General features: G+C 39.7%; 2 protein-coding genes across 2 annotated transcripts; one reads left to right on the forward strand and one right to left on the reverse strand.

Moving 5' to 3' along the window:
* Positions 1–4: 4 nt before the first annotated feature.
* On the forward strand, positions 5–6,219 carry LOC125893310 (B-cell receptor CD22-like). The gene is made up of 8 exons (XM_049583900.1): positions 5–496; positions 709–851; positions 1,150–1,223; positions 1,310–1,515; positions 4,197–4,460; positions 4,663–4,974; positions 5,109–5,187; positions 6,088–6,219. The coding sequence occupies exons 1-8, from the start codon at positions 442–444 to the stop codon at positions 6,149–6,151; spliced, it is 1,197 nt and encodes a 398-aa protein (XP_049439857.1). The 5' UTR covers positions 5–441; the 3' UTR covers positions 6,152–6,219.
* A 2,807-nt stretch (positions 6,220–9,026) lies between these two features.
* Positions 9,027–12,622, reverse strand: LOC125893312 (B-cell receptor CD22-like). The gene is made up of 7 exons (XM_049583901.1): positions 12,490–12,622; positions 11,332–11,676; positions 11,018–11,239; positions 9,764–10,084; positions 9,378–9,449; positions 9,240–9,273; positions 9,027–9,164 (listed from the first exon to the last, which is right to left on the reverse strand). The coding sequence occupies exons 1-5, from the start codon at positions 12,617–12,619 to the stop codon at positions 9,391–9,393; spliced, it is 1,077 nt and encodes a 358-aa protein (XP_049439858.1). The 5' UTR covers positions 12,620–12,622; the 3' UTR covers positions 9,027–9,164; positions 9,240–9,273; positions 9,378–9,390.
* Positions 12,623–12,793: the final 171 nt, after the last annotated feature.

Genomic DNA, 12,793 nt, shown 5'->3' on the forward strand with positions numbered 1-12,793 from the left:
CACTGTCCTATACTGTGTTAGTAGTTGTATTCATATACAGCTCAACAGGGACTTTATTGATTTACTGTTTTGGTTTTTCCTTTAGCAAGTGTGAGTCATCATCATGTCTCTGTTGGTACAACTGAGCCAGTAAACACATACAGTAACCCTCAACACACTCACACACACATACAGTATCTATGTACAGTAGGTTCCCTTTGCTGACATGAAAACCTAGTGATCACAGAGGCAGAGAAAATAAAAAGGAAGCTGGACAATGTGACCAGTAAGTCTTTGTATTTAAGGAAGACAAAAAGCCACATCACTGACTTCACTAGAGTAGAGACGGTAGACTGGATCACAGAGTCACAGAGTGAGGGGAGAAGGAGACAGGAGGTAATATAAGGAGTAAGGCCAGGAGACAACAACAAAACAAGCAACAACCACAGCAGGAAGAAGAACATGGGTGGACGAGTGGCACAGAGCTGCTGGCTGCTGCTCACACTCTCTGTGGAAGGTAAGACCCACATTTAGCATTGTGAAGAAGGTATCCGTCTGGAGTTTCAACACTGACTGAACAGAATTAACTGGAAGTGTGAAGTGACATGAATGTGGCATAAAAATTAATCTGTAAAATAAAAATATAACAATTTTTGGAAAAAAAATACCCCATTGTAATGTAACTTGGTGGTTATGATATAGTAACTTGCTATATTATGTTTCTCTCAGGTATTCTTGCAGGTGATTGGTCAGTTCATCTCCCCTCGGGTCCTATCTGTGCTGTGACTGGTTCCTCTGTTGTTCTCCCTTGTTCCTATGACTACCCCCAAAGTTCTAATGAAACCGAGGAAGAAGGACGGCTCTCTGCTCAGGTGATTCAATAAAGAAGGCATTGTTAGCAGTTGCCATATATTCTGCAGTAACTGGACGACTTCCTCTGCCAGGACTCAGATCTGGAATCAGGGTGAATAGAGACGTGTAGCTACAGGGGGGGTTGATTGAGGATAACTGCATTCAACTATTTTAATCTTGTGCTTGATATTTGGGAAGATTTTTTTAACATAAAGTCAGTCTAAACACAGCATCTGCTATTTTACAGTATACTTTATCCCTTGGTCAAAAGCTCCTTGTTTTTTATTTTTAGCAATTCTGTTTATTTTTCTCTATTAGGGTGGAGGAGAAGGACAGTACAAAGTTTTGTCTGAAATGTGGTGTCTCGAAGACAGTCGTTGCCTCACATCAAGGTATTGTTTAAAACGCACAGAAACTCATAGCACAGGGTTTAAACAAAGTATCTAAGTCTATCTGTCTGTCTGTCTGTCTGTCTCAGATACGTCTTCCACAGTGATGGTATCTTCCCAGATCCATCCTACCAGAACAGGGTGGAGTACCTGGGACAACCCGGAACCAGAAACTGTTCTCTGAGGATTTCTGATCTGAGGCAGTCGGACAGCGGAGCGCATGTGTTTTACCTCATCACCAGCCACCCGACAGAGAAGATGCCAGAGCAGAGCGGTGTACAGCTGCTGGTGGCAGGTGGGAATATTTTATTTACTCCTAACACTACAACTGATCATAATCAACATGGTCAGCACCACCATAATTATAACCGTCATCATCCTTCATCATCATCCAGAAAAGCATGATCATCACCACAATCATAGGAAATTATATAACAATGATATAAAGTTCAAAACAGCATCATCACATCACATTACAGCCATTTTTTTCCATCATGGTGATTTTTTTAATAGGGAGCTGATTTCCATCAATGTGCCTTGATTTTCACCCATGGTTCACATTCATCTCAAGTTCTTAAAAAAAGGTTGTTTCAAACCTGTTTGCACGGACCAGCCCCAGTAAACAAACCACAAAGTCCTTATGTTTGTCCTTCCTCTATTTTGTGACTGTTTAAATCCATCTTTTTGTCTCACGACACACTGTCTTACTGCCTGTCTGTCTTCATACCTGTCTGCCCAGGAGTAACTGCCCCGTTACAATGACAGTGTTGAGTGGAAGCTGGTAATTGTTCAAGAAACAACCATAAAACTAAGAATATTATGTAAAGTGTTGATGTTTAGCACCAGTACTTGAATTGCACTTCCTTTATGCAACTCTGTGTCTGAAGACTTGTGCTATTTAAGAGAAGTAGAAGTGAAACCTCCACTGACAGCATATAAATAATGTATAAACTCAGCCTGACATAATAACCTGTTTCTTGTCAACCAACAGTTTTGATTCTGATGACAAACATGTACGGACAGACTGTGAACTTGCTGAATTTAAAAAAGAGGGGATTTAGTGTAATTTAAGGTATTAGAGTGTAGGTGGGTGGTGTTGGGAAGTGTTGGTGTTGCTCCACCAGAGAGTTATTCTTAAAAAGTTATTGAGAAACATCTGTGTGAAGTCACACTCTTGTTGTTTTCTTGTTTTTGTCTCTGTTGCCACACTGTGTCATGCTTTGAGATTAAACATAGAAAAGTTCTGGCAATCTGTAGGATGAACAAAACAATAAATAACACTAGAATCCAGCAGAGTAGAAATCAATTATCAGAGAAATGATTTTCTTCTCAGATTGGGTACAAACAATCATGTTACATTGTATTGTTCATGACAGCTGCACACTAATACTGTAGTTAAGAAAGGATGTGGTTTGGCCATGAAGAGTTAAGTCCAGTTCGTAAAGCCACTGAATGTTTAGAGGAAGAAAAAAATCATTACTGGAAAAACATTTTCCAGTAAAAGCAACACCTTTTAGCGTAATGTTAAAGGGAAACTTGAGTATTTTTAAACCTGGACCCTATTTTCCAATGTTCTTCTGTCTTAGTGACTGTCCATCCATCCATCCATCCATTTTCATAACCCCTTATCCTCTTGAGGGTCACGGGGGGGCAGAAGCCTATCCCAGCTGACATTGGGCGGGAGGCAGGGTACACCCTGGACAGGTCGCCAGACTATCACAGGGCTGACACATAGAAACAGACAACCATTCACACTCACATTCACACCGACGGCCAATTTAGAGTCACCAATTAACCTGCATGTCTTTGGACTGTGGGACAGTGCTAACCACTACACCATGCCGCCTGTCTTAGTGACTAATGGAGACAAAAAAATTTAAATTTGTCCATTACTGAGAGACACAGCTGCAACTGCAGTAGCAAAACAAGCTGCAATGTAATCTGTGCATCTCCAATTTACGTCCACCAAAAGTGCTTGTTTTTGCCACTGATAAGCTCAGACTGTTATTATAGTGTCCAACATCAATATGGAAAAGACCCTACAGGCAAATTAAGCATTTTTCCATCTCTTTTACTGGTCTGTTTGTTATTGTGGCCAAGTCTTGCTCAAGGAGAAGTCTCATTCTGAAGTCTAGTGAGATGTGACTTGTTGCAAGAAAAACAATAGTAGATACATTAGTGAAGGTTGGAGAGAGGAGTGCCAGGAATAGGTTGTTGTACTGGTGTACAGAAAGTGCAGCTTTGTTTTTTGTTTTTGTTTTTTTTTTTTATCTAAAAGATTGTCATTGTCATGGCTGAGTATTTGGCTAATTCTGACAATGTGGAAAAGTCTGCAAGATTTCAGAACGAGACTTTTCCATGACAGAGACTTGGTTACACACTGTAACAAATAGACCAGATCAGCGAAAGGTAGAGAAAATTCTTTCATTTCTCTCTAGATTTGTTTCTATAATGTTTCCAAATACTTATAATAACAGTCTGAGCATGTCAGTGGCAAAAACAAGCACTTTCATTCATGGATATACTTGGACAGTGCGAAATTGCCCGTGGAGAATACACTGCAGCCTGTTTCACTGCTGCAGCTGCAGCAGTCTCTCTCAGTACTGGACCGATTCTAATAACCGTTGTTCTTATTGGTCACTTAGACACAAAAACATGTGAGTATAGGGTCCAGATTAAAAATACTGGTGTTTTCCTCGAGGCTTGGACAGGACAGAGTTTATTATTTTATGGTCAACTAGACCCCACAGAAGTCACATCCTGAATGTGTTTGTTTTACTGAGAATATGTGGACCATTCTTATAATTAAACATACACACAGTGGGTTTTTAAAAGGCAGATACAATTATCTTTTAGAAGCATACAGAAATGAGTAAAATGCAGCAGTTTAACTTTGTTTTTTCCACTGCAATTGGGTTTTTGGTCACAGATCACTCACAAACACTTTCCCTCTTTCCTGACAATTGTTTTCTCCAGACTCCTCCAGTGCAGTTACAGTGTCAGCGAGCCCGTCCAGTGACATCACGGAGGGCGTGGCCTTACATCTGGCCTGCTGCAGCCCTGCTGCCAGTCCACAGGCTCGTTTCAGTTGGTACAAGAGCACAAGCACCAGCCTGAGACACAGTGGGCAGGTGTGGAACATCAGTGATGTTACATCTGATGACTCTGGCAGCTACTACTGTGAGATACAGACTGGAGATAATGTGCAGAAGTCAGCAATAATGTCCATTGATGTAGAGTGTAAGTGAAGTTAAATCCTGATTTAAATTCACATTATCATTATTATCATAAATAAGTCTGGATCAAGAAACTTCCCTGCACAGTTTCAAAACTGCAGTTAAACTTTGGTTTGATGAATGAGTGAAAAGCAGTCAGTGTTTTGACAGAATCTCACATGACTTGAAGCCAGGTGTAACTGACCTGTCATCTCTTTCCTATTTAGACTCTCCTCGAAACACAGCTGTCTCCGTCTCTTCTCATGAAGTGGTACAAGACGGACATCCTGTGACTCTGACCTGCAGCAGTGATGCCAACCCGCCTGTCCACACATACACCTGGTACCAGGGTGCAGCATGTCTCCCTACAGCAGACAAAAGCTTTTATCCAGCAAGAATATCCCCGGCTAGACCCACAGGAAGTGGCCTGACACTCAGCAGTTCCAGCATCACCACTGAGCAATGTGGGCAGCACTGCTGTGTGGCACGTAACAGACATGGATCACAGACTCACAGCGTCACACTCGCAGGTCCCAAAGGTAGGAGACGTACTCAGCACCAGGATGTTCTTGGTCCAAGGTTTAGCCATACACATGCATATTGTATTAAAGAGTGCTGCCTGAGACATTTGTGCTGGCTCTGATCCCTTTTCTGTCCCCATCTGACTCTTCAGGAGACAAATCGTTGATCATCGGACTGATTGTTGGGGCTCTACTGGTTATTATGGCCATAGTGGCCATTGTCATAGCAAGGTGAGTTCTTTGCTTCTCTTACCGCCGATCAGTATTACTACATTGTCATTGTTTCTTGTTATATTTTCATCAGCATTTCAGCATCAGGAATTTTAAGAGATACCATTGGATTGGTGGATATTATAGTAAAAATAATGGATTTAAAACAAACAAAAAGACATAAATCAAGCACCATAGTCACTGCTTCAGTACCCAGTGTGTAATACACAGCCCAACAAGAAGTAATATAATGTCTGAAACCACTGGATGCATCATTCGTAACACTGTGCATTCACATGGTTGACTAACTAATAATATATTAATAATCCAATCTAGATGTGATTATAATGTGTAACTATGTGTAACTGATGCTCATAGTAGTGTGAATAATATCCAGCGATCTTCAGTGTTTGGGTTACATGAAGTGTTACATGAATAAATGATTTATTATATTTCAAGAAAAACAATCAAGGAAATTAGCTTATACTATGAACAATTATCCTAAAAAAAGTAATCACATACAGAAGTAATCCCTCTTAATCATCACTTATGACCCATTAGAAGTGTGTAGCAGTGTATTTTTCTGCAGAAACTCTGCCCACTGCCTATGTTTTCTGATTTTCTTCTTATTTTGCTGTGATCGGGACTTTCCTGGGCTCAGTGCTCAGGTAAGTTTGGGGCTTTAAAGAAAAATGTAGCAATCAGGTGCCAGACTACCAGCAGCAGGCATCCAAGAGACATAGTGCTACAAAAAAATGTATATATAGGAAGGTGAAACGCTAAAGGAGAATGAATCTAGGGTTGTATTTTACTCTTAACGTCACTGGTGGGCATGTTAATACTATACAATACTGCATGGTATATTTTTAATAATGTAGATGCCAGTGATTTTTGATGAGTTATTTCTGTCTGTCCTTTCAGGAGCCGGAAGCCATCCAGACAGCAGTCGTATGTCCTCACCGAGACAACTGCTACAGCACCTTAAGATCTCAGCAAGTCTGGGACAAACACCCTACAACCACCAAAAGCATAAGACGCCTTTTTTATTTAATTAAAGGAACTCCCTTGGATACGTATGTTACCTCCACGCCTCATATTGCCAAGTAAACCTCTTTAACACAAGCACAGCCACCTTCAAACCAGCATCAATATCACATGCTGTAGCACAGTTTGGCCTGCTTGAGGCCATGACTGAAATCATGTACACAGAATAAAAACAAGTCTGTTGATAGCGGCAATCGCTTATACAGTGTGCGACAACCTGAAGATCACATGATGGACTTTGCTGAACATTTAAGCATGCAGGACACAATTCTGAAACGTTTACTCCCTGGATTTCAATGCACTGAGCGCAACGAAGATGGGCTTTAAAGACTAAATGCTTAATCGGAAAACCAACAGAAATGAAGGAGAAACTGTCTTTACTCTGTGGGCTCGTGATCTCATCATTGGTTCCATTTGTTTAAGTGCAATCGTACTGCTGTCAGGATTCAACCAAGTGATCTTCAAGAAAAGAATATTTATTAAAACAAGAAAATAGACTCTGTTGCCTCTTCTAATGACCAAAATCCTAGTTTGTGCTCTAGTAGGTTGAACTGCTGCAAGGGCAGATGTAAATTTGAATACATCCTCCATGGCTATTAACATATGAAGACCACATCCAGAGTTATTGTAAGGACTTGGATTTTTAACAACATGCCACAGAGTGCACCCAGTACTGTGTAAGCAATGTCCAGAAACAGCTGGTACCGAGAGCCTGTTAGTGATGATGATGAGCCTGAAGATGATGATGCAAAATATGGACATAATGATCCAATTAAACGCTGTTGGCAGTGAGGACTGGGTCACATCTGTGTGGTTTTGAGTAAACTCTCCAGTGTGATAAGGCTCTAACAGATACTGACCAGAGCCTGAGGATGAAAACCAGGAGGACAGTGACTCTGACACCCGGACATTCATTTACAAAATGTTCTTTGATATCAACTCTTCATCTCATTAGTCTATTTTTAGAATTTTGCTTTAGTCTGATTTGTTATATTGGAGTGAGCTGAGCAAAGGGGTGCAAACGTTCTCTATTTTTAAAATGATAATTAAGTAAACAAGGAAGTACAGTGCTTCATTTCCCAAATATTTAAAGAGACAGTGTCACATAATGTATGTGCATATCACTCGTTGTTTTCTTTGGCTGTGTTTACTGTTTAACACATCTGTGATGTGTTAAAGCTGGAGTAAGCAGTTTTTATGTAGTTTGTTTTTTGGTGTCTTTGGGCAAAAAAAAAAAAAAATCATTAAAAACTTTGAGTATATTGTAATTTAAGTGAATTGAGAGAAAACTAGACCTCTGCACTTCCTCTTGGCTCTGTTGTCAGGCTTTAGAAAATCTAGCCTTTGATAGGAGCCTTTGGCCAATCCCAGATCATTTCAGAGAGAGGGTATTCCTATTTGCCGTTCTACAAATGCAGATGCAAAAAAAGGTGCAAATTGGTGCCTAAAAATTCTCCAGAGTCCAAGGAATTAAGAGTTTTCTGAGTGCGGACCCCCAAACCCCCCTTTCATGAGTTCCCCTCCAGTGTTGAAAGAATCCCTACACCCTTGCCGCTATACAACAGCATCACAATTAAAATTAAAATTGGGATGACTGAAAGAGATGATTAATAAGCTACTTGTACAGATTACTATATGAAGCATATGTATATGCCTGCGCTCATCTGGTGGGAGAGGCTTAGGACAAAGAGGGCAAAGCTGCAGGAAGACAGCGTGTTTTCAAAATCTGGCTTTTTTTTTCCTTTCCAGAAAACTGCCTACCCCAGCTTTAATGAGAAATAAGGTAGCTAGCAGTGCACATATTATAAAGCCATTAATTCAAACATATATTCAGAACTTCTCATTTTAAAGCTGTTTTATGTGTATATCATCTGGGATTTGTTTTACATGCATTTAGTACTGTATACTGAAGGGTAATACCAAGATTTACAAAGTGTGTGATAGCTTAGATTGAATAAAAAGCTTTTTTACCTTTACATTTTCCAGCACTTCACTGCTTAAAAAGAAAACTGCCTTGGAAACATGTTAATAACACATTCTTTAATAAAAGGATGAAAAATAATTAGAAAAGTTGTCAATCAGGAGGGAATGACAAGAAAGCCTTACAAAAACATAATCTAAACAGGTATTACAGCAGAAATTTGAAATGCTTGTTCTTGTGCAGGTGTGAAATGTGTTAACAGGTGTCACTAGTTTTCACCAGGAGGTACACAATAAGATAATTAAATAGTGATCGATTGCTGATTATTACCACACTGACCAGAGTGCTGTCATCTGTGTGAGGCATATGTTGATCAGTAAACAGTGTGAAACAAACGTAAAAATGCATTGACCCTATAAATGCTGTACTGTTGGTGTTGTTTTAATATCATAAAATCTTAAACATTTAACCTCAACTCTCACTGTGCTATGCTAATAACATTTGCAACATTTATAAGTTTGGAAGAACATAATGTACATGAGTATTTTAAACACAAGGGGGCAGCATATCCTGGTTTGACCACAATGATCCTGAATACAGTCTGTTGAACCCATACTGAGCAGCTCCACTGACAAATAATCAGCAACAACACTTTCATGAGGAAATAGCTTGATGTAGTTACATTTGCAAGGTTGTGGTTATTTTATTGATGAAATAAACATGAGTGATGTTTCTTGATAATGTTACAAACCATAACTCTTCTGTCTCCAGTGTCAGGAGAGGGAGTGAACGTTTACACAGACAGGAGTCAGTGAGGGGTGTTGCTGCATTTTTCATGCTGACAAACTTGCTGTTCAACTGTATTTTTGGTGCAGCTCCGAACAGCAACAAACCACAGACATTCTCAAGTCATGTACGGAGTGTAATGAAATGTCACCAGGCTCAGGCGGAGGCAATCTGCAGACATTTCCTTCTGTGTAACTTTGTTTTTGATTTTGGTCATGACGATGTATTCATAATCATTGCTGCTCTCCTGAAACATAACAGGGTAACATTTAGACATTTTGTGTTAAACTGTCGTCCATTTTATTTAAACAGTCCTTCTTACCTTTTCATCCACAACATTATTACGTTTCTTCCTGCTATAACAATGAAAAAGAAAAGCATGTATGAACTATTTAACCTTTCATGACAATCGTACTATGAAATGTCACAGCACAGGAGTGTTATAAAAAAGTTCACTTACCATGTCAAGATCATTACAATTGTAGCAACATAGTGATTAAGACTGTACTAACAAGGGAAATGACATGGTTACCTGTTGGTAGAGGTAGAAAAAACTGTGTAAGAAATTAAACTTAAATTAAGATTTTTAATTATACTTCAGCAAATACATATTTTAAAAAATGTAGTTGATATTTTTTCACCGCATTTTAACAAGTAGTTTCAGATCTAACTCAAGATATATAATTGCATATGTGACCAATAAAATTTGTTTCCCTCAAATTCTGCCAGTCAGGCTAGTTTGCAACATTAGAACTGTTATTCCTTATTAGATGAGCTGTTGATCACATATCAGTACAATCCCTGAACAGGCTGTAAGTATATCAGTAATCTATCTGCTTATCTTACCTGCATGCTCACTGTCTGTATTTCCCACTATTACTGCTTTTGACAGTGGATGCAGCAGCAGCTTGGTTGAGTTGTTTCCCCCCACTGTGTTCCTGGCCTGGCAGAGGTAGAGTCCAGTGTAGGACGCCTCCACAGAGGGGAGAGACAGCACCTGTCCTGAGCCCACATACAGCATGGACCTGAAACTGGAAGCAGTACCCCTGTACCAGGTGTAGCTGTCTGCTGCAGGGTTAGCAGCACTGTGGCAAGTCAGGTTCACACTGGTGCCTACTGTCAGGATCGCAGGATAGCTCATCTCAACAGATACATTCATTGGGGGATCTGTGGTAAAAACACAGCCACTGTGCTGTTATATAAATTCACTAAGAGGCTGTATTTTTTTGTACAAGTTTTAAAAAATAATCATGGCTGATTCTGACCATTTATAGAAAAAATGTAATTATCAAAGTGTATTTTACTTAAAAAAGTAAAGACATTTTGGAAAATATGCATTCTCCCTTTCTCAGTGAGAATTACATGAGAAGACTGATGGGCCTGCCTCTCTCATGGTTGTAAGGTAAATACAAAGCTACCATCAGTAGTGGTTTAGTGGTTTGAAAAAATGCAGCAAATGTGCCTTTTGCATGCCCCTATTGTAGACAGAAGATAATAAAGTGCCCTCCAGGGTGCCTTTCCAGCAGAGAAAATGAGATGCAGTGCCCTCTAGGGTGCCTCAAAATTAGCTACCAACCATCACCTACTGGTTTGCAGTTTGCCACTTTGACGCCCCAAGTTTAGCATTTTTTCCGTCACCATCTTGGTTTTTTGGAGCCAGAAGTGACCAGTGTTCTGACCAAGACGCAGAGGACACTACTGGCAGACAGTCTGCCACTCAAAGCGACCATGCCCTCATTTATTTGTAATTTTAAGCCTTAATACAGTATAAATGAGTGAGTTATATAAAAATTTCCCCCCGAGCAGTTGTCATGAAGTTGTCTGCTGTAAAGTTGGGCATTTTAACATGGGGGTCTATGGGGGATTGACTGTCCTCTTGAGCGGCCTCAAGTGGCCATTCAAAGAACTGCAGCTTTTGGCACTTGTGTTGGCTTCTTTTTTTCAGCCCCAGAGGTGGAGAAAACGTGATGCACCTGAGTTCACCACTGATAAGCAGTAGTAAGTATTTACCCAAAATGTAAAACTATTCCTCTAGGCACATGCACCACACAGTGAAATATCAGTGTCTCAACCAACAGTGTCATAGTAAAACATACTTACACTGAACATCCAGAGACACAGGGTCAGACATCACTGACTCCTGTCCTTCAAAAGCACATACATAATTGCCAGCATCCTCTGCTTTAGCCTCAAACTCTGGTTTGGTTACTGGACTCCCATCTTTGAACCAGACTATGTTGGAAAGTTGGCAGGATGTTCTGCACTCAAGGGTCACTTTGTCTCCTGCTCTCACTGGGTCAGGGTGCACTCTGGCACTCAGCTCTGGGCAACAATAAAGAAACAGAGAGTATGAGATTAGAAGAAGCTAAGAACAGTAAGCATGAATAGTAACACTCCATGTAGAATAACTGTACCTGTGACAGTCAGGTGCACTGATGTTTTACTCCGCCTTCCAAATAACTCTGTATCAAACTTGAAGTAGTAATGTCCAGTGTCGTTAATCTGCAGGTCATGAATTGCCAGGCTGCAGTTGTGCTGTAGATCACCAATATATTCAGAACGATTCTGATATGAAGGAAGTTCTGAGAGCGCAACACGTTTCCAGGTGCCATTTTTTGATGCCCCTTTGAACCATGCAATCGATTTAACAGTTTCCGAATCTGGGTAGGTGTACGAGCACCCGAGCTTTACTGATGATCCCTTTAAGGCACAAGTGTTTGGGTTTTCAAAAGACACTGACCCACCAACACCCGTAGTTCCTGCAGAGAGACCATGATATCAATTTATATGTTAAATTATTACTGTTTGTGCAGGATTAAAAAAAGAATCAGAGGAAAAGGAGACATACTGCTCTACAACAATTTTTCTTTAACTTTAGGATGGAACATGAATTAAAGGGAGTGAATTTATCAGAAAAGTGAAGACCATACATTTGTTTTCAGATGTGAAGAAGGTACAATAAAATTATGGGTTCTTAAAAGATTAAAAAAAAAAAAATTCAGGCCAAATAGCCAAGTTATAAATGAACTAACCACACTTTATTGGCCCTTGTGGAAAACAAGCTTTAAATGCAAAATTAAACACAGACCAAAATATTTTTTTGTGCAAGTTCTCTGCTGCTCCTGAAGCTTGAAATTGAGCTTCTAATTTTTGCAAAGTTTCTGGTAATTGGAAGAGGAGAAAGATTTTAATGAGCACATCAAAAAAAAATGTAACTTTGTGAGGAGGGTGTCGGCCATATCCCCCATGAAAATAACATTTTTAATTAAAATAAATAACCCCAATAATATGGGGTTGGCTATTACTTTAACTTTTGCTTGCGAGCTTGTTTAGAAACAGTAACCGAGAGTCCTGCATATACAGTACCTATACCTTTAACAGATCATTTCATATGTATTCAACAACATAACAAAGTGCAATAGAAACAAAATGGACAAGTTATATAAAAGTAAATTAGATGATTCAGAATTATAAAGTAGTCTAGTTATGGAGGGAAGCAAAAACAAGTGACTTAATTTATGCATTTTAAAGAATAACACTTAAACGTAAATTGAAGAATTATCTCTTCTTACCTGACGTCAGGATCAGAAGCACCAGCACTGCAATCATCTTCTCCATCAATGAAAAACACAAGATTTCTGTATGGATGTGAGTTTTAGAGATTTGATGAGCCCTTTCAGGGGGCATGGCAGCAAGCAGCATGGATCAGGAGGCAGAGGATGAGAGGAAATGAGTAAACTAAGCACTTCTGGTAATAAAATGAGAAGTTGTGAGCGAATGATGTTGGGCTGGGCTGACAGAGAAAAAACATGTTCAAACAGGCAGAAAAGACACTCCCGAGTGAAAAGAAAATTTGTGTCACAATGACACAATGAA

Source organism: Epinephelus fuscoguttatus, linkage group LG8, assembly GCF_011397635.1.
Source record: "Epinephelus fuscoguttatus linkage group LG8, E.fuscoguttatus.final_Chr_v1".
Lineage (NCBI taxonomy): Eukaryota > Metazoa > Chordata > Actinopteri > Perciformes > Serranidae > Epinephelus > Epinephelus fuscoguttatus.

Excerpts from the sequence above, each read along its gene's own strand:
- LOC125893310 (XM_049583900.1), top strand. The coding sequence starts at position 442 with ATGGGTGGACGAGTGGCACAGAGCTGCTGGCTGCTGCTCACACTCTCT. Across the intron at positions 4,461-4,662 it reads AATGTCCATTGATGTAGAGT|ACTCTCCTCGAAACACAGCT; the intron begins GTAAGTGAAGTT and ends TTTCCTATTTAG. Across the intron at positions 4,975-5,108 it reads CACACTCGCAGGTCCCAAAG|GAGACAAATCGTTGATCATC; the intron begins GTAGGAGACGTA and ends CTGACTCTTCAG.
- LOC125893312 (XM_049583901.1), bottom strand. The coding sequence starts at position 12,619 with ATGCTGCTTGCTGCCATGCCCCCTGAAAGGGCTCATCAAATCTCTAAA. Across the intron at positions 11,677-12,489 it reads GCTTCTGATCCTGACGTCAG|GAACTACGGGTGTTGGTGGG; the intron begins GTAAGAAGAGAT and ends GTCTCTCTGCAG. Across the intron at positions 10,085-11,017 it reads TGTGTCTCTGGATGTTCAGT|ATCCCCCAATGAATGTATCT; the intron begins GTAAGTATGTTT and ends TTTTTACCACAG.